The sequence below is a fragment of the Leucopleurus acutus genome, assembly GCF_964270905.1.
Source record: "Leucopleurus acutus genome assembly, chromosome: 15".
Taxonomy (NCBI): Eukaryota; Metazoa; Chordata; class Mammalia; order Artiodactyla; family Delphinidae; genus Leucopleurus; species Leucopleurus acutus.
The window spans coordinates 9,435,307-9,461,582 of NC_139157.1; the positions used below are offsets into that span (position 1 = coordinate 9,435,307).

A 26,276-nucleotide genomic window follows, 5' to 3' on the forward strand; every position below is an offset into this window, starting at 1 on the left:
GCTCTTCCTGTCTTGGTGAGAAATTCCCAATGTTTCTGCTCAGCTTGAGCCAAGAAGCAGCAGGAATGCGAAGAAGAAAGCGACTGCTGGGCATTTTCCTCAAGGGTGGGGCTGTGTCTGGGACTCGTGAACATGTGTAAAGAGACCAGACCCATCAGAGACGGAATTCTTATCTAACAAGACATTTGAGCAACCCAGGAGCAACAGGCTTGTGCAACCAGGTTCTTACCTTTCCTGTCCTCCTCAAGGTTGGCTTCTTGATGGCAGGAACTCTGGGTGCGGGCCGACGGGGCAGGAGTGGGGCCACCCCCGCTGTGGGCTCTGGTTTGGAAGATCCCTGGTCCGTCAAGGCTGTGGCATTTAGGGCTTCTCCTGGGGCGCCTGAAACATACAATTGCACGGCTGAAGTGTAAAGGACGAGGCATCGAATTATCTTTATTCTAAGGATAATTTACTAATGCAATGTATTTCTTTGCTATCTAAAAATAAATCTTTCAAGGTTGTCAGGACCGACCAGCTAGGTTTGGCCCCCCGCTTCTCATTCCCACCTGCTCAACAGGGGTGGTGAGGTAGGGTCTGTGGAGGGGAGGAGCAGTGAGGCCCTGACATCACGTGCAAAGTTTAACGTGTCCCTGTGTTTCTCAGGGTAGATGATGCAAAACTCAAAATCTCAGCAGGGCCCATGACCAAGAAAAGGTTAAGCTGGGACCCTGGGTAGATTTCAAACCTCAAACCTCTGCATCTATAGACAAAACAAAAAACAAAAAACCTTTACTACAATATAATTCACATACCGTAAAATCTACGCTTTTTAAGGATATAATTTGGTGGTTATTAGTGTAGTCACAAAGTTGTACAACTATCACCACTATCTAATCAGCGGAATATCTTCCATCACCCCAAAAAGAAACCCCGCACATTCCCATAGCAGTCACTCCCCACACCCTCCTCTCTCCAGCCTCTGGAAACCACTATAACTTTCTCTCTGTCTAGACTTGACTACTCTGGACACAGAACATAAATGGAATCACACAATACGTGGCCTTTTGTGTTTGGTTTCTTTCACTTAGCACACTATTTTCATGATTCACCCATGATACAGCATGTGTTCTTTTAATGGCTGAATAATATTCCATGGTATGGATAGACCCCATTTTATCCATTCATCAGTTGATGGACACTTGGGTTGTTACATCCATACAATTTGAGTTATTGTTTTTAATAAAAAAGAAACCACGGTGTTATCCTACAACAGTGTTTCTCAATCTCTTAATCCATGCCCTCCTTAAATGTTGTTTGGGAATTCCAAATAAACTAAATACCTGCGCTATAAGCAAATCAGGCAACTGTAACTGCACCTGGCTTTTCAGAGGGCATAATTTTCCCTCTGCAAAAGAGATTCTAGTATAAAATCGCAACAAAAAACCAAAATATGTTAATAACCAGTGATTTTGAATGCACAGAGGAGATTCCAAGTTAAAACATGGTTAACATGGGTTAGGTGAAGTAACAGCAACAAAAAATTAATAGGCAGTACGGCAACGAAGAGGTCCCTGCCTGACAGTGTCCCTGCCTGAGAGAATCTACAATTGCTGGCGATTTAAAAAAACAGATGTTTTGCCTGAAAGAGGACGCCTACCTACCTATCTCTATTTACAGAGCCAGCAGAATGAGTTAGTGCCTGGGGCACCAACCTCTTCTAAAACTCGTTTTTGTTTGTTTCAGTCTCCCTTTCAGTCTCTCCCTTAAGTGCTGCCTAATAATCTTGGGATTATTTTTACATACTTACTGAATTTTAAATATATAGTTTTAAATGGACAATAAGTCTTAGTAGCTGAATTTTATAAAATGTTGCTCAAGGGTACTTTCATTGAATACTGCCTCCAGAAAAAAGAGTGTTTTTCTCTTCTAGGCCCCTTTTAGTAGGAAGATGAATAGAAAAGCAGAATTGGCAGGAGAGCCCCAGGGGAACACCCACCTCCTCTGGCTTCCAGGAGACATCGGATTGCTGCTTCCGCCTCCTGAGCGTTGGTAGTTTTGATCTGCTTGACGTTATAAGGCTTACTTATCCCAGTCCTACCTTTGGGCTTGAGGACAAAATCAGGAAAAAAAAGCGTATTAGCACAGGTAGGAAACAGCCTCACCTGGTGAGTTCTCTGCCTACCCATCTGTACAGGAGCGTGAAGTTGACAGAGCTCCTTCAGACGGTGATTAAAACACAACTTCAACCCAAACCGCATCCCTCAAGCCTCTTCCCCCCGCCCAGCACTCACATATCAAGCGTGGGGGGAACACAATAAAGTTTAGACGACCCTCATCTCCTAAACTGGATGATTCCAGGATTTTGCAACGTGAACAAACCATCCTCTATCTTTATTTCAATAATCAGGTAAAAGCCAGAAAACACAGTCAGAAGCTACTCCTTCCATGGTCCAGCAGAGTCACTAAAACACTTTTCCAGATGCTTTCTCAAAAGTGCTCTTTCTACCTCTTCGCTTTTCTGCCGCCTCTTAACTGAGACCTCTGGGTCGCCTTTGAGAACCTGCTTTCATTACTACAAACCACTGAGGTGAAGTCAACCGCCTACTCCTGCAGTGACCGTGACCATCGGCTGGCCCAGCTCTACACACTCTCCTGGGACACGTTAGCTTCCACCCAGCCCCCTGCTGCACCTCCCCCCTCCCTCACCTCTAGTCCATTGACCTTCACCTACCGTCTTCTTTAGGTCTCTCAGCCATCCAGAACCCTACACGACTGTTATGATTAGTAATGTCCCTACTGCGTTATTTAGGCCCCATTAGATCTCTTTTTAGCCTCTTCTCTCAAGACAACTGATCTGAACTTCTCTTATTTCCCCTTCTGTCAGCCCCTGCTCTATACACCAAGGTCACAGGCAAGCATCGGAGGGGAGAGAAGCAGGTGGGTCTGGAAACCAACAGTCCCTCCCTGAAGGGGCACTTGGGAGTTTTCATCAAACGTGATTTTCTCTCTCGTGCTCTGTACAACCATTTAAAAACCCTATAAAGGGCCTGGTACTAAGTTATGGGGTTTGGGGATGAATGGTGGACAGGCAGAGGGTTAAAGAGACAGACATGTATATATTCACTGAAAAGAGGTGATCCCGCATAATGTTAGGGGCTGAGGATGAACCACGGGGCAAATCTCTTGGGTTTGAAATGCTGACCCATTTCACTATGATCTGAATACAGGAGAACTCACTGCTTGCTGAGGTGCTCCTGGCAGAAGTTTTGCTGTCTGCAAAATCGAATACTGCCCGTGGGTGCCAGAGGAGATGGACACATCCGAGGCTGACTTTTTCACCATTAGACCAGCTGTAAAGACCAAGGAGGGCAGAGTCTCAATCTCAGTGAAGTCGCAGCTGCTTCGATGCAAATTCCCAGCCAACTGAGAGCAAGGTCACAGTTAGGGTCTGAGTACATCCATGGCTTTTGGGGATTCAGAGGCGCTACTGAGTTTCTCTTGTGATTCTCTAATAACCTGGGCTTCTTAATGTAGATTCTCTGGAGAAGCACTGTTTGAATGAAAATTTTAATCTAACATCCTGGAGGAGTTAAATCTGATATAAACTCTGATCAATCATTTTTAAGTGGCACTACTATTATTAGGACCAAATTTTTAAAAGACTTTGTGGGCAAAATCTAACCAAAAAAATCCCAAAGCAGGGGAATAAGCTAGATTAAATAATACCTGCAGCCATTAACAAGTCATGTTTTACAACAACAGTTAATTCAGAGACATTAGATGAAACACAAATGACCAAACAAAATGGACACTAATTCTGTAAAAAAAAAAAAAAAAAAAAAATTAAAAATTGTGTATAGAGGACTTCCCTGGTGGTACAGTGGTTGAGAGTCTGGCTGCCAATGCAGGGGACACGGGTTCGAGCCCTGCTCCGGAAGATCCCACATGCCGCAGAGCAACGAAGCCCGTGCGCCACAACTACTGAGCCCGCGCATCTAGAGCCCGTGCTCCGCAACGAGAAGCCACCGCAATGAGAAGCCCGCGCACCGCAACAAACAGTAGCCCCCGCTCACCGCAACTAGAGAAAGCCCACGCGCAGCAACAAAGAGCCAACGCAGCCAGAAATTAATTCATTTTTAAAAATTGTGTGTAGATATAGATACATCTAATTGGAAAAAGGATGGAAATCTTTTGGTTAACAACTATTATCTCTAGGTAGGTAAAATTAAAACTTTTATTGTTTAGATTTATCTCTTTGTAAATCTCTACAATAATATAGGACGTAAATTTGTTTTTTATTTATTTAATATTTTCTTTTCTGAGTATCAACTCAGAAAAGTAAAAAAAAAAACGCTTAACGAGTCACGTGTTTCTGGCTTGCCATCGATTACTATTGTGATGTAAGCCAAGATGAACCCAATCCTGAAAGTGCAGTCTTAGAAAAATGTTTACCGTCACACTGTGGGTATGGGGGAGGGGGAGAAGTGAACAGTGGAGGTAAACAGAAACTGATCAAAAGCACGGCATGACTTTATTTCAGATTGCCAAGGAATGTCTCAGGAACAAAGCACTGCTTTTTTTGAGGAGCCAGGAAGAAAAGTGCTATCCTGAGACCCGGGCTAGGAAGTGCTGTTCTCAGCAGGCTCGGGCTCACAGACGGGACGGCTCCTGCTTAGAGGTGGGCGTGTGGTCACCTTATGGGTCAGAGCACCTGGGCTTACTCGAGTCCTCATATGCAGAGAGAGGGTGGGCAGCAGTCCAGGAAAGAAGACGTGGAAAGAAGCCATGGCGGGTGGCGGAGGAAGGAGCTCAAAATGTCCCTAGCTTGTCTGTGTCCCCAAGTTTTCCATCCCATAAGGTTTCAAACTGAAAGCAGCTTGAAGCAAAAGCACAGCTCCGGGAGGACGAAGAACAGCTTTCTCAAGGACTCACGTGATTTGCCGTGAGAAACACAGCTGTCTCTGATATCAAACTTGCCATGGATTTAAGACAAGAAGGAGCCCGAGGAGGGGAAAAAAGCACTGTGGAAACTCAAAGGCTAGATTTAGAGCCGTCTGTGCAGTAGCAGGAAGTACGCAATTATTCCCAGCAGGCATCGTGGTGAGCGGAAAGCAAGCGAAGTCTTACTTGGAGGGGGGGGTCTCTGTGGTGGGTGAGGTGCCCGAGGCCTATTGGGAACCGACAGAGACCGACTTGGAGAGCGGTGGCGGAAGTCCCCAACTGCTTCCAGCTCCTGCTTTAACACCACCAGGTCAGCATCATCTGGAGGACATGGCAGGGCGTGAGTCAGATGAGTCAGACTCAGGTCTGCAGGGACCCGGCAGTGGCAGGAACTCCTCCCACAGGACAGCTTCAGGGTCCCTCTCTGCTGGCATGGGGGGCGGGGGGAGGGTACCCAATGCCTGCTTGGAACATTCAGTGAACCGTGGACAAGGTGTACTGTCCAGACACGAGAGACACTGAAATATTTTAAAGTGTAGGCATGCTTCCTTCTGAAATAATCCACAAGACTTCCACACAGAGTAGACAGTTGAAAACCAGAGCCCCTCACTCTTCATACCTCCTTCCGAAACAGGACAAGAGTTCTGAACTTGAGAATATTTTCACTTCTCTGCCAGCAGGGCAGCCTGCCGATCCCTTGCTAAGGCCCAGCATGGAGCGGCCCTGCTCATTCAACCCCAAATCCTACAGCCCATGCCAGCTACTGCCCAAGCATTCGCCGTCCTGACTCGCCCTGCAAAATCCTTCTAAGGCTAAGAGGGGTGTGGGGAGGTGGCGGCTTTTGTTTTATTACGTGTACATTTGTTGCATTTAAATTCAGGACGATTGTAGGTCTTCTCTCCCACACTACAACACACTCTGATTCATTCTATTTTGGCTCATACACCCCATCCCTCAAATCCAATAACTCAACCTCATGTGTCTCTGGCGTTCTGTTGGGGACAGGCGGGATTTCTCCTTCTGAAGGGAGTGCCTGGACGCCCTATAGCACTGAGGAGATGTTCCCTTGACGTCCACCAGGGGGCAAGGCTGCTCACACGTGAGAGCCCCACGCTGCTCTATTAATTCTTCATTCCAAGGGGCGCATCTGCCCAGCCCTTGAGAGGATGCCTGAATGATGGCCACGCTGGAGAAGAGGACTGCTTCTTGTCTCAAGAGCACATCCCTCCAGCCACTTTCACTCCAGGGCAGGAGCCCTCTGGACGTGCAATGTGCAGAACCCCCTGGATTTGCTGATGAATCCAGTCCCCAAACCTGGATATGTGTTCCCAATCACCTGCGGAGCTTCGTGAGTTGCCAGATTTCCAGGGTCCCAGCCCACACCTGCCAAACCCACATCTCTGTGAGGGGGCTCAGCCACTTGTGAGTTTAAAAGCCCCCTCTGGTTCAATGCAGCCAGGCTACTGACCGGGTTTGGGACCAAATACAGTCAAAAAGGCTTGGGGGTTCTTTGTACCTGTCCCAGTGAAGTACCTTTCCTGGGAAGCATCTTATTGTCAACTCTGTTCTCTGTTCTCAGCCGCAGCTCAAAGGGTCCTGACACGTGGCTAAGCCTCTGCACCTGCTCTCCTCCAAGGGGGAGACACAATGTCCAGCAGCTGGAAGGCACTCGTGGCTGTGGCTGAAACTGAGCTGAAGAGTCTGATGTGGAATCTGAACTACTCTAATTATCTAGGGACCTGGAGTTCAATCCCAATGACTTTCAGTCCCTCTTAAGTCTAAAATGACATAATGATGCTAAGGTGTACTATTACTGTATAATAATATAATGTTATATGAATATAACCAGACACCAGCAACTCAGGACATAGATATTGAATATGTCTCTTATGGGATTGAATCCGAAAAGTTTTGGAGAGGGAAAAAAAATCACAAATGTAAAACCAGTTCAGAGCTATGACAATTTGAATTGCACAGAGGAAACTAATGATCATGAATCCAGTATGTTATAGGGGTACCAGCTGTTGGAAAAAAATTAAATCACTAGAGGAAATGAGTGTGGCGGCAGCTGGATTCCTTCTCAGAGCCCAGTTTTCACCCCTTGCTGTGACCTCTTTCACCCCTTGGTTCGTGGGCCATGCATACTTGATCGGCATTACAGGATGCCCGGCTGCTGAGAGAGTGATCGCTACACCAGAGGTGATTTAGAAAAGGAAGGTCCAAGCTACCTCTGTAGGTTGGATGCTGCTTCTTTTTGGTGAGTGCCGGTGACCGGCTGGGCGGCGCCACTGCCATGGAGCTGGGGGCGTCGGCGAGCTCGTCTCCGCCCGCTTCACTATCTGAGACCCCGGGCTGGCTCAGCTCATCCACCAAATAGTCCTCGTCGTCTTCAAGAATATCCCCTCGGAGAAGGAAACGTCACAGCGAACAGTTAGGGGAAAGGGCCTAGCCGCCAGCGGCCCAGGGCACCCACGTGGCAGCAGGGCTGGGACCCCAGTTCCACGGATGCCTGAGACACAGGACAAGCCCACAGCCCTGACACCTCCAGACTGTCTTCAGTGTCATTTTAGACGCCTCCCATCTTACTTGTCATTGCATGCACCGCTCCTACGTGTGAATACCACCCAGCTCTGGCATGCAGAGTCAGCCTGAACTTAAGCATCCTCTCTGACCTTCCCGAGGGCGGGTCTTAGAACGGATCCTGGGGCTCTCGTGTCGGCTGCTGGGAGAACGCCTCGCCTGCCCGCCTCACCCCACGCACCGGGAAGTCCTCACTCGCAGGATGACTCACCTTCTGACTCATAGTCCAGACTCGTGAAGTCGAAGTTTTCCTCCAGCAGACAGGAGTTGGCGGTGGGGGACGCGGAGGCCACGCTGTCTCGCTTTCCAATGATCTCCTCTTGCAAACCTTGCAGCCAGTCCTTGGTCTTCGGTCGAATCTTCACAGCTCTGCCTTTCACCTGTGAGGACAGAGAGGCCGCCTGTGAATGAGCGCAGACGTCAGACCCTCTGACCCCCAAGTGCTTCTCGCTCCAACGCATGCATCGGGAGCCTGGCCCACCTTCACTTTTGCCAAGGAAGGCCGAGGGTCTAGACCTCAGGCGGGCCCAGCACAGCTCACGTTTGGCCCGAAGAAAAGTTGAACTGTCACTTTTCATTCCACGTGAACTTAAAACCAGGATATTATCAAAACGGAAACTACCTATGAGCTGCATGTCCCAAACCACGTGCTCTGAAGAGAAGGCTCACAACACTCCCATGGGAGGGTGCGAGCGCAGACAGACCCAGTAACACGGCGGGGCTGTGCTCCCAAACCTGCTCCTTCTCCCCAGTTCTGCGAGGAGCCAGGGCTGGAGAGTAGACACCTTGACGAAGCTACCAGAATCAGATGCCGGCATGAAAAGGCCCAGCTCCTGCCCTCCTGTGGCGTCTACACCCGCAGACCCGGCCACGTGAAAGCACAAGAAGCCCACGGGGACAAGCAGCCCCGCTCCCCGGGTGACCAAGCACAACTCACCTTCATTCCGTCCACATCCAGGACGCTGAGTGCCGAGTGACTGTCTGCAAAAGTCACCAGCATCTGCCCTTGGTTGATCCTGGGAGAAATGAGATTTGCCAGGTCAGCCCCGGGAGTGTGCCCTCCAGCGAGGCGCGCACCAGCCCCGCCACGCGCGCGTCCCTACCTGACAAGCAGGATCGTCCCGTAACTGCCCAAGGTCTGCATGAGCTCCGTGCGCACGTCCTCGGGAAATTCGTTTTTCTCTTCGGAGGTTGGCGACTGAAGGTTGACGACGACGGTGGCGTCCCTGGGGCCCTGGAAAGAGGACACTTCCTGGAACACCCTGTCCCGAGCACCCACATCGACTTCTTGCACTTCCACCTCCACGATGGCCAGCACGGGTCTGCGTCAGACACGGAGGGAAGACGGGGCACCGTTAGCTCGGGACAAGACATCCCCCAGCCCTGGCTCCGTCCCGACGCCACTGTCAACAGTAAACCTACACCATGACACAGCCTGTGTATGTGGCCCCTCCCCATGCCACGGTCCCCGGAACTAAGCTCTCCGGTCCCGGGGTTTCAGTCTGTCTTTCCCCAACCTTACTCTCTCGGCATTTCTATCTACGGATGATGTGAGAGAAAACCACACCAGCCATGAGCAAAGCTTCTTTACGTGCAGCCCTAGGACTGCCGAGAAGAGGGCATTCTCCCTGGGCTAGGGGTTCAAGCTTTTGGGGGGGCTGTTTGGCAACCTGTGTTAGGAAACTCAAAAATGTTCATCTTTCGACCAACGACTCTCAATTCTAGAACTTTGTTCTAAGGAAATGACCAGACAGTCAGACAAAGATTTATACACGAGGTTGATCACGACAGCACTGCTGGTGGAAGGGACAAAGGGGAAACAATCTAACTGTCCCAGGATAGGGAATGCGTTAGGTTACGATGCAGCCACACGACCATACGCCATGCACTCATTACGAATAATGTTGTAGAAATCTATCTGACATACGCAGAAAAACAGATCAGCAGGAAATAATGCAAACCTTGTTGTAATTTTTATACAGGGATGGGTTTACTCTACAAAAAATTTAGAAAATCCTTTCTTATGAAGATTATGTAATCTTATTGAAGACATTTACAATATTAGGTGGAAACAAAGCATAATACAAAATAGCATAGAATATGGTGGCAACCTTTAAAACCAGGGAACATTGAAAAAACTAAGAGATATGGGTGGTAAATCAGTCGTATCCCCCCAAACTCATATAACTATTATTAGATTTTTTTTTGCCTCTAGAAGCAAGAAAAAAGAAGACGGAGAAAAATCTGACACAGGAATATGCGCTGAGGGTTTTTTAAAAACTTTTTGTGGGAGAAAAACTTTCCCGAGGAGCCTCATGTGTTAGAAGCGGAGCATCTCTGATGAAAGTGGGTACGGACACGGAAAGGCAGCCTCACTCACTCAGCAATGAAAAGGGACCAATTACTGACACACCAGCAACTGGAAGAAGCTCCAGAGAAAAAAGCCGGTCCCCCAATTCTGCTCCATTTTATAACATTCTTGCAATGACAAAATGCTGGAAAAGGAGAAAAGACGAGTGGTTGACAGGGGTTAGGAAGGAGTGTGGGAGGGAGGGAAACGAGGGTCCCCGTGGTGACAGACGTTCTGTCCCGACCATATCTAAGCCAACATCTGGGTGTGACGCTGCGCTGTAGATTACAGGGCCTTACCGCTGTGGGGAGCTGGGTGAAGTGTGCACGGGATCCCCACATTATTCCCTATAACTGCATGCGAGTCTGTAACTACCTCACAGTCAAAAGCTTAATTAAAAAAATTAATGTAGCAAGTAAGAAAGCAAATGCTAACAGTTCACATAACATAGTCCTAATTTTCTTATCCACATTTAAACATCTACAAGCTTGCGTGCACATGCGCACACACTACACACAGGTTAATGTTTCGGTGCAAAACGTACGTGGAAAATGCAGTGGAAAGACACATAACGAACTGTCACCAGACATGGTCTCAGGGCTTGGGACTCTGGATGATTTGTCTGTGTATATTTCCCCTAATTGTCAAGAACCAAGATGTTCTGGTTTTGTAATTAGAAAAATCAGTAAATGTCTAAGATGCGTCTCAGACCAGGATGCTCAGATCCGCGCTGCCCAGTCTCCTCAGATCCGCGCTGCCCAGTCTCCTCAGATCCGCGCTGCCCAGTCTCCCCAGATCCGCGCTGCCCAGTCTCCCCAGATCCGCGCTGCCCCGTCTCCCCAGATCCGCGCTGCCCCGTCTCCCCAGATCCGCGCTGCCCAGTCTCCCCAGATCCGCGCTGCCCCGTCTCCCCAGATCCGCGCTGCCCAGTCTCCCCAGATCCGCGCTGCCCAGTCTCCCCAGATCCGCGCTGCCCAGTCTCCCCAGATCCGCGCTGCCCAGTCTCCCCAGATCCGCGCTGCCCAGTCTCCCCAGATCCGCGCTGCCCCGTCTCCCCAGATCCGCGCTGCCCAGTCTCCCCAGATCCGCGCTGCCCCGTCTCCCCAGATCCGCGCTGCCCAGTCTCCCCAGATCCGCGCTGCCCAGTCTCCCCAGATCCGCGCTGCCCCGTCTCCCCAGATCCGCGCTGCCCAGTCTCCTCAGATCCGCGCTGCCCAGTCTCCCCAGATCCGCGCTGCCCAGTCTCCCCAGCTAAGTAAATGCTACTTCATCCTTGCAGCTGCTCAGGCCCAAAACTCTGGACTCATCCTCACCTCGTCTCTCTCACACCCCACATCCACTCCATCAGCCAGTTCTGCAGGCTCCACTTTCAAAACCTATCCAGAACCCCCCACTGCTCACCATGGCAACCCACGACCACCCTGGCCCAAAGCCACCCCGTCCCTAGCTTCCTCCCTGCCTCCCTCCTTCCATGCTGGCCCCGCTGGAGTTTCTTCAGGTGACTCTGTTCTAACCTGGCCACACAATGCCACCGCGCTCAGAGTGAAGCCCGATGTCCTTTTTATGGCCCACAGGGTTCCACGCAGGCTGACTCTTGTTCACCTCACCTCGTTTCCTATGACTCTTCCCCTCACTCTTCTCTCTCCAGCCTCTCTCTTCTCCGAACTCCTAGATGTTCACTCCACACTCCCGCTCTGGAATGCTCTCTCCCTGATACCCACACGGCTCCCACTCTCACTTCCTTCAGGTCTCGGCTCCAAGGTCACCAGAGGCACCTTCCCTGAACACCGGGTGTGTAATAGCACCAACCCCTTGACTGACCCCGGCCACTACTTTTTTTTCATTCATGACACTTCTGTTTCTTGTCTGTCTGTCCTCACTAGAAAATTCCTTGAGAGCACGGTATCATCTGTTTTGTTCACTGCTTTTCCTCAGTGCCAGGAACGGGGCCTATATATCAATGTAAGGCCCCCCAATAAATACTGGTTAAATGAATGCTTCTAAATATACTCGCTGAACTAGCGAACCTGAAAGTCATACATCTGTAGATTTCCCCACGCTCATTTCTAGGTGTGTATTTGCAACAGCAGCTAGAAATCAGAAGCAAGGAAAGATTTCCACCTAGTGACTGACCAACTGCTCACCACCAACTCTCTTTCTTAATTTCTTTTCTTGTAAAAGTTGAAACTGACATGATGGTTTTGGCAGCAGCCTTGGGAAGGTCAAATGCCATCTTCTGTCTTTAAAGGTGTTCTACAAGAATAACCTCCCTCTGTGGCCAGTCCCGGTGCATGCCGAGCTGACAGACCTCTGCTGCTGTGTTCCATCCTTAATCCACAAGGCACTAGGCCAAAGCAACAGCTCAGAGCATCCAAAACCCTGAATGCAACTCCGTAAAACCCTATGGTGTTTGTAACAATGAAACATTGGGAAAAATATTCATCGGTAGATGAATGGGCAAATCACGTGGATAGAGTTAGCGGAATACCGGACAGCGGTTACAAATGGAAGAGTCAGATCTCTAGTAATGACGTGACTGTATCTCAAAAATGGTAAGTAACAAAAAAAGCAAGTTGCACGATGACATAATGTATCAGAATTTAAAAGACATAAAATACCACAGGTTGTGTCTTCGCAATTTTCATAATAGATGTTACCTGTGACGTGGAGCAATGACAAAGTGTTAACAGTGATTAATTCTTAGTGGCAAGTACACAGCTACTTGTCATACTGTCCTTTGCTCTTTGCTGTGTGTCACACACGCACACACACGCATTCGGATAGGGAAGGCAGGGCCGTCCTCTGCGGGGAGCAGCTGACCCCGCCTTCCTCAGCAGAGGATGTGCCCACGGCAGCCAGGACCGTACCTGTGGTCAGACGCTTGCAGCTCTGCTCGGCCGTAATACTTGAGGGCACCAGGAGACCAGGCGTGCCTGACTTTGGTGTCAGCGTCCAGATCGTTGTCCAGAAGGTTGAGTTCTCCAGCTACTCACGGGGATTCCAATCAAGAGACACACATACAACACAAAATTGTATCAACATTCACGAATGCCGATTACAGACACGTGCACCAGGGAGCTGCGTCACGGACCACCTCCTGTCTCAGACTCAGTCGTTCTAACCCCCTGGGCTTGAAACCCTGTCAAAGTGGCCTTGGGGCCTGGGGTAAAAACTCCACCCCAGCGGGCAAACTGGGTGAGAACACAGAAACCGCTGCTGCAGGGATTTGCCTCAGGCCCATGGGAAACAGGAGATGTGCAGCTCTTTGTACAGCAGGAGATGCAGAGACTAAGAACCTGAGGGCATCCAGCCTCTTGCACAGATGTCCACAGAAGTGATCTGAACAAAAACGCATCTTCTCAATCTGCAGGTGAGATTTCTGGGCCTTGAAATCTCAGCATCCGTCTCGCCAGAAAAGCTTAGTTGTTTATGTATTAGTTTATAGGCATTCGAATTTTAAACAAACTGCACTTCCTAGCTGGGTATCAATAATTGTTCAAAACATGATAGACCACTAATTGATTAAAAAAACAAACCAAAAAACCTCTCATCTTTCCTGTGTCTGGCTCATATTTGGTTTGGAATTGGGGCTTTAAGCAGATAGAGTTCAGCTGAACAAAATGGGCTGGAGAAAAGGCATGAGTGTGAGAGGCAGAAGCGCCGGAGAGGAAGAGCTGTAGCCTCTCTCCTCACCCCTGCCGGGAACAAAAGGTGGCAGGGTGGTGTAGGGGGACAACCGTGAGGCAGGGATTGCGGGAGCCAGGAGCAACTCCCAAAACTTAGGGCTAACATCTGGGATGACTTCTGAGTAGTCCTGGGTTATCCAGAGGATTGTTATTTATATAACAAAGAGCGCTGGACTAAAGAAAAGTGATCTTCCTTCTATGGTACTGATCACTTGCCCTCTTCCAGCTCTGAAAGCGCACACATCTCAGGCACCTGTTCTGTCGAAAGGATGCCTCTTCCTCCACCACAGGACCCTGTCCGTCCAGGCCGGGGTGCGGCATTTGTCACTTGTGTCGTAGGCAGCAGAGCCAACATCATACTTGTAGGTGGGTCCAAAGTCAATGGTGCCTTCGTGAAAGTCTTTAAAAATCTGTTGGGAGAAGTCACAGGACCCTTAGTTCTCCTAGATCACGTACATTACATGCAAATAGAAGGCACGTTCCAGAGTGGTTTTTATTCCGAAAGTAACAGAAGCGCTATCATATTTGCAAATATGTCAAAAACTGGACATGTGTGCCTTTTAATTGGCAAAAATAATGATGATTATCACCTTGTTCTGCTGACTTGCACACCGTTGGGTCTCCCACCACCTCAGCACCCCATCTGTCACACGCCTGTGTCAGCGCCCGGGTGACACTGACAGGCACAGGCCGAGGGGAACGCCTGGCCCAGCCCCGGCAAGGCCTTGATCCGTATTTGTTAACAAAACCATTTGGGTAAAAAGCAGCCCAGAACTGAAGTCCGGCCCTCCTCCGTCTTCACTTAGCCCTGGTCCAGCCCTGATGCTGCGGGAAGACCCAGGAACAGACATTCACTCAGCGCCCGAGGGGAAGGGTGTGGAGAATACTGGCAGGAGGGAGAGAGACCCTTTGCAGGAACGAGTGGTGTGGCTACTCTGCCCTCGGGCCACCCCCAGCGACCCGTGTCACTGAGGGGGGACGACAGAAAACCTCTAGGAACATCCAGGTCTCACTGCAGGAGGAGCCTTAACCTCCCTGCCTGCACCATCTAACCCGCTGCATTTTCACCAGGTAGATGAAACTTAGCTGTCCTGCTGGGAAGCAAACAGGCACCAAAACAACAAACAGTTTCCGGGGGGCGGGGGGAGAAGATAAGTTTTGAGTCATGTGGGGGCTAGCCAGTGTGACCCTGAAGAACTGAGGACAGATTCTATAGTTGAATCTTCCCTATTACATCATGGCCTAAGGAGGCACTGAAAGACCACACCAGGTCAGGGAGGGGAAGTCTCATCGGAAGCGTGACAGTCTTGGGCTCTGTCATGCCTCTGTTTACTGACTGTGTGACCTTGGACACGGTGTTTGACCTTGGCCTCAGTCTTCTTATCTATAAAATGGGTGTGATACCTAATCTGTAGGATGGTCTTGAGGATTATGTGTACAAATTGGTGTGTAAAGTGTATTAGATCTTGTTAGTGTACCAATTTATTTGTTAGTATGTTCACTAACAAGAAACAGAGATATCACCAAAATAAAATGTTTTGAGCAGAATCTAGCGTGTCACTTGCTGGTTTAGTGTACCTGACACACAGCCGTCCCTACGAGCATCACCCTGCGTACAGGGCACGTGGACTGCGTACATCACACCCACCAGCCTCACCGGCCATGTGCTCAGATGCTGACATGGGGCTGTCTGAAGCAGCTTGGACTCAAACTGAGCACAGCTGGACCAGGGCTCAGCTTGTGCGAAGGAGGAAGGGACAGCTGGCCCCCCCTCCAACCACAGAGCGTGGGCAGAGAGGCTCCTGTCACCCTGAGCTCCTGCGGTGGCTTACGTGTGTCCAGCGTCCTTTCATAGAGCAATGGCCCCTCTGGGCATGAGAAGACACAGACCCTGACCGTGGCCACCGAAAGGAGGAACAGGACGTGAGTGTGGATGGACGCTCACGTTTCTCTAACTTCTTACGCCAGACACCTTTTTTTACCATTATCAGAATCAGTTAAATTCACACATGAAGCTTAATTCGCGAATGCTAGCGTGTACATTTAGCAGCAGCTATTCCATGTTGGAGCAGGTGTTGAAAACTATTTTAAAGGCACAACTTACTTTTCCACTTGATTTCTGTAGCTGTAGCTGATCAAATTCCAGGAGCTTCTTCCAGTCTTGGCGTTTAACAAAATAGAAGACTTCTTCGTAAGTGAGATCAATGCGGTAGTTGAAATCTCCGCACCAAAACACATAATCGTGAGAAAAAATGTTTCTTCCCTAAGTCATAAAAAAAAAAAAGCTGATTCGGCCCATTGCAAGGAAGGTGGGAGAAGGGAGAAAAATAAACTCACCGTACAGATGATAGCAGATGTGGTTTTCTTAAAATGTTACTTAAGAAGAAAAGTCTGCTAGAGCATCTCATTTTTCACTAATCCCATAAACTTACTGAGGGACCTTCACATGGCTTAATTTTAAATAGTGTTTTCGAGTGGTTTGGAGAAAGCTCCAACTCTAACAGAGGAAGCATGACTACCAATACTGGTATTCACTCTGCCGAGTGGATCTCAGCCATCAGGATGTACCCCTGCTTTGTTATGCCTGTATCCTAAGACGCATTGCCCAAACATTCAGTGTTACGAGAATGAGGTTTAAGAAAATAAATATAAGTGCTCAGGACACGCAACTGCGTAAAACCTGGTGGATTTCATGCATTTTCATCCTGTGACCCTCCACCTCTCTCTCTCCCCCTCCCCCATCTTGCCCAGGGCAGCCCTGGAGAGCTGTGGCATCTTCCCCTCCCTTCCCCAGGAATCACAACAACAGCAGCAGCACGGTATCAGCTGTCTACAATGCTGGGCTCTGTTCTGCGGCACACTGTTCTCCCAGCAGCCCTGTGAGGCACACACTAATGGCTCTTACAGATTGAAAAAAGAAGTTCAGAAACTTTGCTGACGGTTACACCGCTAGTACATGATAAAGATAAGACATGAACTCAGATCTGCCAAGCTCCAAAATCTGCTTCCGTTCTACAAAAGGCTGAAATGATCACAGCCAAATAAAATGAATGTGCAGAGCATCACTGCCTAATAGAACACTCCGCAGTGATGGACATGTCCTCTACCCGTGCTGTGCAGAACACGAGCCCCCAGCCACATGTAGCCATCGAACACCTGACATGTGGCCAGTGTGACCGAGGGATTTTTAGTTTTATTTAATGTGAGTTATTTTACATTTAAATAGCTACTTGTGGCTAGTGGCTACTCTACTGAACAGGTACAGAGTATTAACTTATAGGTATCGTCAATACTTCTGTCGAAAATAGCTATAGTATAAACCCTTTAATTATTTTAAATGTGTCCCATGTTTGCTACTTTGAAACAGCACTTTTTAAGTGAGAAGGGTTGGACTTTTCTTTTTTAACTACATAGACCCAGAAAGAAAATATTAGCCCTACATAATCTGGAAAACTACAATTGCAAATTTCCCAACTCCTTTATTTTATAATCCAAGAAATAAAACCTCCAACAAGGATTACAGCACTTCTTAATGAAAACTAAGGAATTTTTGCCTTGAGGGCAGCCCAGCGAACAGGATGTCAGTTTTAAGGGAACTGGCCTCACATGGAAGAGCTCCGTGACCCAGCCAACCTTGTCTCAGGCACGGGCAGAATGTGTGGCAGGAACGGCTAAAGTCTACCCTCACTGCTGGGAAACAGGTGTCTGCACCAGGGTGAAGGTGTGCGGGACCATCATCTTTGCACAGAAAGGAAAACATTCAAATCTGAATTCAAAAAGATCCCCCGGCTTCAGAATGAAAGCCTCTGGACCACCACTAGAGGGCGGCACGACGCATGGTACTGGCAACCGCGAGACCGTACCGGGACCCAGAGCTCCCGAGCCAAGAATTCACTGGTTTCAAAAACGTGTATTCTCTTCTGAGCCACCACAGAATGTATGTGTGAGTCTCAAGAAAACCAAGTCTTATACTGGTTGGATTCAAATGTTCTTCACCAACTTGGACAAAGCATGGACGCACTGGTTTTCTTTCCCCATCGCATACAGTTGAATTAGAATAAGAAAACGCAGGGCACGTCGGGACATTCAGGAAACGCACAGAGATACAGGAGGCAGAACACTCCTGAGCCGGACTCCCTGCTCACCGCTACTGCAGCGCCCCTGGTCATCTCCCTGCCACCAGTGCTGAGCCCCCAGGGGCAGGGACCCTCCTACGGTCGTATCGCCACCGCCTGCCCATATCAGCAGCTCAGAATACCGTGTGTGGGGCGGACCCGAGCAGGGGGGCCTCACACGCCACTGCCTCGCTGCTCACCATCGGGAAGCTCAGCCTCTGGGTGATCTCCCTGTAGTCCTCGTTCCTCTCCTTCACCTGCGACTGCCCGGCCGTCAGGTGGCTGCAGACGAAGCAGAAGCTGCTGCTGTGGAACTGGAAGCGGATGGCCACGGCGCCCTTGTTCCCCGCCTTTCCCCCCATGCCCGTCTTCACTGTGTCGATCGCCACGTCCCTGGAACAGAGAATGCACACGCGGGGGGGCCTCTCAGTGGCTCCGAAGGCAAAGCACGAGCAGCTTTGCTACAGAGAAGATCCGGGCGGCAGCGCGAGGCTTGCGGATCCGAGAGCCTCAAAGGCATCGGCTCAGAGGCTGGCTCATCCCATCTTCAGCGGCCAGGCCGCACGGGGACAGCGCGACTGCCATCAGCTCCGCATCACTCCTGACCCTCCTCTCATCGTGGGCAGCTGCCCCGTGGGAGGGGCTGGAGCATCCTCTCCACGGCCCCAGCTCCGAGGTGCTCACATGAGCACCCCACAAAGCAGCTGAATCACCTCCACCCCGGCCCTCCGCTGCCGGTATCGCTGCTGCGGCAGAAGCAGCGTGGAGTTCCCCGCCCCCAGCCCCATCCCACCCGGCTCTTCTGCAAAGTACAGGGGTTGCCATCAGGTAATCGACGCATTTGAAACAACAGGAACCACCCAGTTCTCTCTATGCTGGGCTGGGCGGGTGGTTTCCAAGCAGACGCCTGGCATTAAAATGCCAGTTTACAATGCACACAGGTGAGCGCGTAGGTCCACGGGACCAGGGGCCAAAGAGACTGTCACCCAACAGACAAGGGATGGGGATAACCTGCCACAGTGTGCGAGCTTGAGGCTAAAGGGACACAGGTGTTGGGACCTTAGTTGGCACCCGGGAAATCCGGAGCCCCTCGGCCTCACTCCCTTCCTCATGTTGTATCTCTGACCTCGACCCTAACCTCTCCTCTCCTCTGACCGTAACTGACTTTTACGCACTCACTGTGGACACTGCCAGACTGTCGCAGCAAACAGTTGGGGCACAAAGACTTTAACGTTTCCCAAAGGCCACAGAAGAGGATTATGAGCACGGAGCACAGTCTTGCTCTCCAAGTATCTCTCTGTCTGGTGCAGACAAAGACAAAGACCAGAGGACGTTCCAACAACATGAATGAGACCAGGGAGCAATGCGTGCTCCTCCCAAACCTTAAAATCCCCAGGCACGCACGCACACGCACATACACACACGCACACGCACACACACACAGACACACACACACATATGGGCTTTCCTAAAAGACACGCTTTTCCTAAGCTTTTCCCCTTTCTGACATTCACAAAACTGTCACTTTGGAGACCCAGTAATGGGGTGACAGTGGTGGAAGCTTTCTGCCCACACATCTTATTTAGAATTCTTTTAAAAAGAGACAAAAGAATTGGCATTTCCTGATGAGTTACCCAGCTCTTGGTCAGAGGTTTCCTGTCTAACATTTCAGCAAGGAATCCCTTTCCTTGTGCAAAACTGAGCCTGGGTAACAACGATCATGAAACAGTCTTTCTAAAAGGGTCCAGCTTCCTGAGCTAGAAGGTTCCCACTGGGGCTTTTTAAATGCTGGACAATATTCTATTCAGCTTGGGTTTTCCTTGGGGGTTTTGCCACATTTATCTAAAATCATGGCAGGTCCTGATTCCTGTTGCAGGAAGGGGGTGGGGGGAAGGAAGTCAGAATCAAACAATCCCGTGTTCCCTCAGATGTGCGTAAGCGCAATGTTCTTACCTGATGAAGGGGACGTGGTACGGACGTACAAAGATATAAAGACAGACGCCCACCAGCTGTGCCGAAGTCAAGAGAATGTACCTATGAGAGCGTGAGATGGCTTTCTGAAGCTGCTCCCCCCACATCTTCCTGTTGGTGGTACTGGAGAAAAGAAGGATGCTGTTTAGTGTGAGCTGGAAGCAGGCCCTCCCACCTATAAACTCCTCTAGCCCTTAGTTGGTTCTTTATTGACGTCATGCTGCCTGCGCTCCTGCACTGGTGCCATGTGAGCCTTAATCCCTGCAATGGGCTATCCGCATATTTCTGGTTGTGTTGTACACATCAAACATGTGCCCCACTCAACCCCTGCCACCTGAACCCCAGCACAGGGCCTTGCTCATAAGACCTCCATAGAACCAGGTTTTATTATTTGTTCAGAAAGTACCTTGAAATGGACTAGGAAAGAAAGAGTCCTGCTGACCTCACACCAAATGTTAATCCAGTGGTTTTCTTTCCTTTGTTTCTTTCTTACACTCACACACAGGAAACGTGAGTCAGCCCCCGCCCAGCCCGGCCCATGCCCTCGGGGCTCACACATGCCAGCTCGCAGCGTGAATCAGCCTGGACACGCGGCCGAGGCAGCAGCACCCACGGAGCACTGAGCCTATCCCACCCTCCCTTCTATTTCCTTAATCAGCAAAGAGAGGAAGGGAGAGGCGTATGTCCGTGAGGTCGTGGTGGGAGCACAGTCAGAATGCAGAGGCTCCCGGCTCAGGATCCCACCCCACCGCGCCTGGCTGCCTACCTGGCATTGACGATATTCCCTGCGCTCAGTTCCACCATCTCTTCAAACCCCACGGCAAATATGTCAGCTGGGCTGCTGTCATCTGCAGAACAAGCAGAAGACGAGGGACGTCAGACCCACGGAGGCCTGTGCTGGCCCACGGCCTGGGTGACCCCCTCCAGACCACGTGGTGAGCTCCACGCGCCAACCTCCTTCCAGCTCCCACTGTGCCCACGGCTCCTCCCTGGCTACATCCTGGGCGTGTCACTAACCTCTCCCAACTCTGCTGCTTGCTCTGCAAAAGGGACGGTAGCGGCCACCTCGCAGGGTGGCCGTAAAGCGTAAATCAGAGAACACGTGTAGAGTGCCTGGACCGATAACTTCCACACGCAGCAGACACCGCCCCCCCCAGCCAGACCCTAAGTTGCCAGGGGGCAGAACTGGCTCATACTTCTTTGTGTCCCTCAGTACTTTTCACAGCGCTGGGCCAGCCTTGCTGGGATCATGTCTGACCGTGGTCCTGTCCCAGGGCACTGTTGTCCTGGTGGTCAGAGAAGGGGACATCCAGCCCTGCTTGGGACCCGCTCTGATGAAATCTGCCCCAGAAATGCCTGGTTTACAGGAAGCACAGCGAGCAGAAGGGTTGCTCATCCGGTCTCTCTTTGCCCCCTTTAACAGGGAATCTTAGGTTAATAGAAGCCCTGCAGCCACCTGCTGCCTGCCTCCCGATGTGTCCTGACGCTTAGCTGCCTGAGGCATCCCAGGGACTCAGAACAAGGTCCTCGAGCTACGCTGCCCCCAAGCCCCTGCCACAAGCGGACAGTGCACAGAGAGCGGGGACGGGGCTCTGGGCACCGACCCGGACGGCTGTCGATCAAGGTACGTAAGCAGAGCTGACCCGCCCTCCACCGCACATCAACAGGGAACCGGACCACGAGTCTTTCCAGAATCCAAGCGAGTGGGGAAAAGCGAAACCCCTACGTAAACGCTGACTGGAGAAAAAGTACGTGTTCGAATCCTGAGTTCTCAGGCCATTAAATATTACCTTGCACGATGTAAGACAAAAGGTGAGGTGTCAGCCTTGGAATTGTTTTATTCTTAAAAGGTACACAGGGAATTCCCTGGCAGTCCAGTGGTTAGAACTCCACACTTTTGCTGACAAGGGCCTGGGTTCGATCCCTGGTCGGGGAACTAAGATCCCGCAAGCCGCGGCCAAAAAAAAAAAAAAAAAACCAACCGTGTCTGTGATCTAACCTTCCACAGAGCTTTCTAAACATTCCAAGGAGCAAGAAGGCCAAATACCCAACTTGCCAAGCCCACCTGCGGACGCGGCGAGACGGCGGCCGGGGGTCTGCACCTGTCGCCCTGTCCCGGCCACACTCACCCTGGGATGCAGAGACTCCGGAAGACACGGGCGCGTCCAGCAGCCACTCAGCCAGCTCGGCAGTGCCCAGCAGGTTGCTCCTGAACTGCTTCCCTCCATTCACGTTCCAGGTGCCCACGGCGACGCGCACCGGCTTGAAATTCGTGAACTCCGACTGGCGCTCCGACATGGCTTGCAGGATCCTGGGAGTCACTGTTGGGGGCACAGAAAGGCCATGTTTGCACCCCTATCCCCACGCACCCCCCCCGAAACATGGCCAGGCTCTCCATCAGAGGGGGATGCACGATCCCATCTATATGGACCAATGGGTGCTCCTCATAAAGGTGCTAAGAGGCTAAGAGCCACCCACGAACACGTTCCTGTGGCACTCCTGCCATAATGTCCCCTCCGCACCCTTCCCCCAACAGAGCCACAGAGGCTGCGACGTCAGATCACAGGGAATCTCATCCTCAGCGGGCACGCCACAATCCCGTGGGAATTCAATCAAGGGGACACTGCAACTTTCCATATTAAATATATACACATGGAACTTTAAGGGTCTGACACCCATCTTTGCATTTTCTACCTACCAATCCGCATGCCTGAAATGTTTTGTTTTACCTTAGACTTAAGCCTTTAAAAAATCATTACTCTGAGCCAAGTCCATCCTCTTAGATAGCCGAAATACAGTCCATTTTTTAAACTAGGGGCTTAGCCCAAATATCTATCACATTTACTTTGCTATGAAACAAGACTCACTGTCCTACTCAGAGCTTCTTTCCACATTTATTGAGCTGGCCTTGTCTCCAGGGCTGACACAAATGTCACCTGAGCTACCAGAAGCCAAATAGGAGTTCCCCCAATAAAAAATAAAAAAAGTAGAAAAGGGGTGTGAAGTCATTTTAAGCACGGGCAAACTAATTTTTCAAAAACACCAAAAATTTCTAAACCAAGAGTTATACATTTTTCTAAGGAAAAATGCCGGGTCTCCCCTTCTTTTCCATGAGCCGTTTAATGTTTACAGGCTCTACGGGATAAGATGCCACTAAAATTTTCCCAAAGAAACCTCTAGCTCACTTACATGTGGAATCTTACACACACACACACACACACACACACACACACACACACACACACACACACACAATGAACTCATAGATACAGAGAACAGTTGTCAGAGGTTGGGGTGTGGGTGTGGCGAGGTGGGTGAAGGTGGTCAAAAGGTAGAAACTTCCTGTTAAACAAGTCCTGGGACTATAACGTACAGCGTGGTGACTACAGTTAACAATACTGCGTTGTATATTTGAAAGGCGCTAAGAGAGTCGTTCTTAAAAGTTCTCATCACAAGAGAAAAAACTGTAACTGTGTGGTGATGATGTTAACTAGACTTACTGTGCTAATGATTTTGAAACATATACAAATATCAAATCATTATGTTGTATACCTGAAACTAATGTAATGCTATATATCAAATACATCTCAAGTAAAGAAGAAAGAAAAAGGCAAACCTCTAGCTATTGGGGGAATCATGACAGTCCTGCCCCTGAGAGTGGAAGGTGTCCTCATCCCTGGGAGAGTTCTACAGGGTTCTGGGGCCAGAACAGAAACAGGAGGCCACCCTCATGGAAGACTCCCCACAAATGATACCCGGCAATGGGAACAAGAACCCTTTCAAGCTGAGAAAGATTCCTGGATGAGTTAACACTCAAAGACATCGACTCTGACCCCAGTGGACCCTTCTCCACTTCTCCCCGCCTCTCGGTTTGGAAATGGTGCAAATTAAGAAAGTAGAAGAGTGAGCTCTCACGTGAGTCCAGAAAGCACCGGGAACCACAGTGACAGCTGGTACTGTGGACACAGGTTTTTGTTTGTTTGTTTTTTGTTTGTTTTTTTGAGGTACGCAGGCCTCTCCCTGTTGTGGCCTCTCCCGTTGCGGAGCACAGGCTCCAGATGCGCAGGCTCAGTGGCCATGGCTCACGGGCCCAGCCGCTCCGCGGCACGTGGGATCTTCCCGGACCGGGGCACGAACCCGTGTCCCCTGCACCGGCAGGCGGACTCTCAACCACTGCGCCACCAGGGAAGCCCTGGGGACACACTGTTATCTTCTGTATATTGTGGTGTCTGACCTTCTGGCTGGGGAGAGACTGCCCCTCCCGGGGCTAAGCCAACTCTCAGACCCAGCCAGAGCCTGTTACACACAAACAAGCCGCCCAGAGCCGTACCTCCTCCTTCTGGCCGCATACCCCGGAGGTGACGTTCCTCTGCCTTAATCATCCTAGGACCAAGTCCCATCCAACTAGAGCTCATCCCTAGCCCAAAGCCCCCACGGTTACTCAAACTAGCCAGTCCTACACCTTGCCCGGCCTTCCCTATGGAAACCCCAATCAAGGCTGTGGCCTAAGTGCCCTTCTGCCTCCTGACCACCCTGGCGTCTTCCATGTGGTCCCGAGTGGCATTTCTAGGACCTGTGAGTGTATTAACTTTGTTTCTTCCTGAGCCTCTCCTCTGCCTCCTCGTGGGGCTGCACCCAGCTGAGCATCTCCTAAAATACGAAACACAGCGGCAAGCTGCTTAGATCAGCTGGTCAGACCATGAGACTGATCACGCTGGGGCCGTAATACAAACAGCAGGCCACCCTCATGGAAGACTCCCCAAATGAGAGTTGGCAATGGGACCAAGAACGCATTCAAGCTGAGAAAGATTCCTGGATGGGTTAACGTTCAAGACATGGACACTCTGAGAACAGTCAAGGATCAGATCTGAGCACAGAAGCTCCCTCCCCCTGTCCCGCAGCTCAGGGGGGCGCCTGCCACCCACCATCTGGGATGACGTGAGGGGTGGGAAGGCTGGCTAGCACCCCCCAACCATCGCCCTCTGGATCTCCCCAGGCAGAGCGGGAGCCCCTCACCCAGCAGGGCCTGGTTGTCCAGCAGCATCCTTCCTTTGTCCGCAGACTCTTCAGTGTAGACGTCCCCGACCAGCAGCAGCTTGATGGCCTCCTGCTTCACCCCGTCGAAGAAGTTGGACTGGATTGTGCGAGACACAGACCGGGCCCCGTCCTTCAGCTTCCCCACCTGCCACGGGCCGGACGACAGGCTGTGAGAGGGGCCCGCACGGGCACCACCTGCCCCCCGCCCCTGCGGCCTGCCCTTACCTTGGCCTTCCCTTCCAGGGCCCGGCTGCCCGTGAACATCTTGCTCAGGCTGTGCCCGTTCAGAGACCACATGGCTTTGAAGGACTCCACGAAGCGGTCGGCAATGGGCTTTGAATTCAGCCCTAGGCTCTCAAGCTGCAGGTGGAGGACCTGGGAGAGGAGCGGACAGTGGTCACTAACTTCTCACCCGGAAGCTGCCCCGCAGACGCCCAGGGGACACCACCAGGCACCATCCCCATGAGTTCCTACTCAGAGGGTTGCTGTGGGTGACTCCGTGCCCCCCAGAGGACAGGGCACCCTCGCAGCAGAGAATGGGGCTTCTACGGCTCACCCAACCTTACCTATACTTCACCCAGCCCTCCTCTGACACCCTCCCCCTCCCTCCCCCATACTACCCGCAAAACAGGACAGCAAGGGATGGACGGCAGGCAGCACGGACCCCACTCCTCCTCCCAGCGGTCAGCCAGGAGAGGCCACCCAGGCAGCAGACCACAGGCTTCAAACTCCCTCCCAGGCTTCAAACCCAGCCTCATCTCAGGCGGTCTCACCCTGCCTTCCTCTAAGGGAACGTTCACGATAATCACTACCCACGGCTACCGTTTCTCCTTTGGGCCATGGTAGCACCTTTGGGCCACCATGTCCGGGGGTGCATTCCAGAGAGTGTGTGAAAGTGTGCCTGTGATAGGCCAAAGGCATCTCACGGCATCGACAAGCCAGCTACCCAGGGAGACCTCTCTCTAGATGCCGGACACGTCACTGTCCCCTCCCCACAGTGGGAACGTCAGCCCAGTGAGGCCTCCCTCATCTTGCCGACAAGGGTGCTGAGCCCAGCCCATCCCCCTGAAGGCACAGGACAGGACACAGATGGCCCGAGAGACAGACCTCGAGGGCGATGAAGCTCTGCACCGTGTTGGTTCGGTCCAGGCAGTCGAGACAGTTCATCCGCAAAGTGCCTTTCTGAAAACTTCGGGAAACAACACACACAAGTTACAAGTTCTGCTGGAAGGAGCACTGGCCATGGCACAACGGCCCACCTGACTGCAGGCCCCCAAGGAGCCTCGTCCCGAGAAAGAACCCCTCACCTCCTCCCTGGGAGGCCGCCTGCCAACTAGAGCCCACCCGGGCAGCCCAAAGCCACCAGAGTTACTCAGCCCGGTGGATCCTAAGCTGTTTGTCTTCCCCACGGAAACCCCAGCGGGGGCTCCCCAACAGTACACGGCGCGGTGGGTCCCAGCGCTGCTGGAGGGGTGGCCGGGTCCAGAGCGCGCTCTCGGCAGCCTGCACACCAGGGCCGTCACAAAGACAGTCAAATCTCGTCGTCACCCTAGTTACGTTCTAGAAAGTTGCGTGAACCGTTAGCGAACTGAACTGTCAGCAAAGCAGCAGCCG

At 51.1% G+C, this 26,276-nt stretch overlaps 1 protein-coding gene across 2 annotated transcripts in view; it reads right to left on the reverse strand.

Moving 5' to 3' along the window:
• The window catches only part of SYNJ2 (synaptojanin 2), a gene marked incomplete at both ends in the record, with an annotated part of 95,848 nt that overhangs the window by 2,054 nt on the left and 67,518 nt on the right, over positions 1-26,276 (reverse strand). For both annotated transcript variants that reach the window (XM_082855809.1, XM_082855810.1), the window contains 18 exons: positions 230-381; positions 1,979-2,087; positions 3,220-3,332; positions 5,110-5,244; positions 7,152-7,325; positions 7,715-7,883; positions 8,441-8,519; positions 8,607-8,825; positions 12,721-12,838; positions 13,793-13,949; positions 15,644-15,802; positions 17,855-18,047; positions 19,608-19,748; positions 20,392-20,473; positions 21,755-21,946; positions 24,642-24,807; positions 24,888-25,037; positions 25,770-25,851. In XM_082855809.1, the coding sequence (XP_082711935.1) occupies positions 230-381; positions 1,979-2,087; positions 3,220-3,332; positions 5,110-5,244; positions 7,152-7,325; positions 7,715-7,883; positions 8,441-8,519; positions 8,607-8,825; positions 12,721-12,838; positions 13,793-13,949; positions 15,644-15,802; positions 17,855-18,047; positions 19,608-19,748; positions 20,392-20,473; positions 21,755-21,946; positions 24,642-24,807; positions 24,888-25,037; positions 25,770-25,851 (2,590 nt within the window). The remainder of the gene's footprint in view (positions 1-229; positions 382-1,978; positions 2,088-3,219; positions 3,333-5,109; positions 5,245-7,151; positions 7,326-7,714; positions 7,884-8,440; positions 8,520-8,606; positions 8,826-12,720; positions 12,839-13,792; positions 13,950-15,643; positions 15,803-17,854; positions 18,048-19,607; positions 19,749-20,391; positions 20,474-21,754; positions 21,947-24,641; positions 24,808-24,887; positions 25,038-25,769; positions 25,852-26,276) is intronic.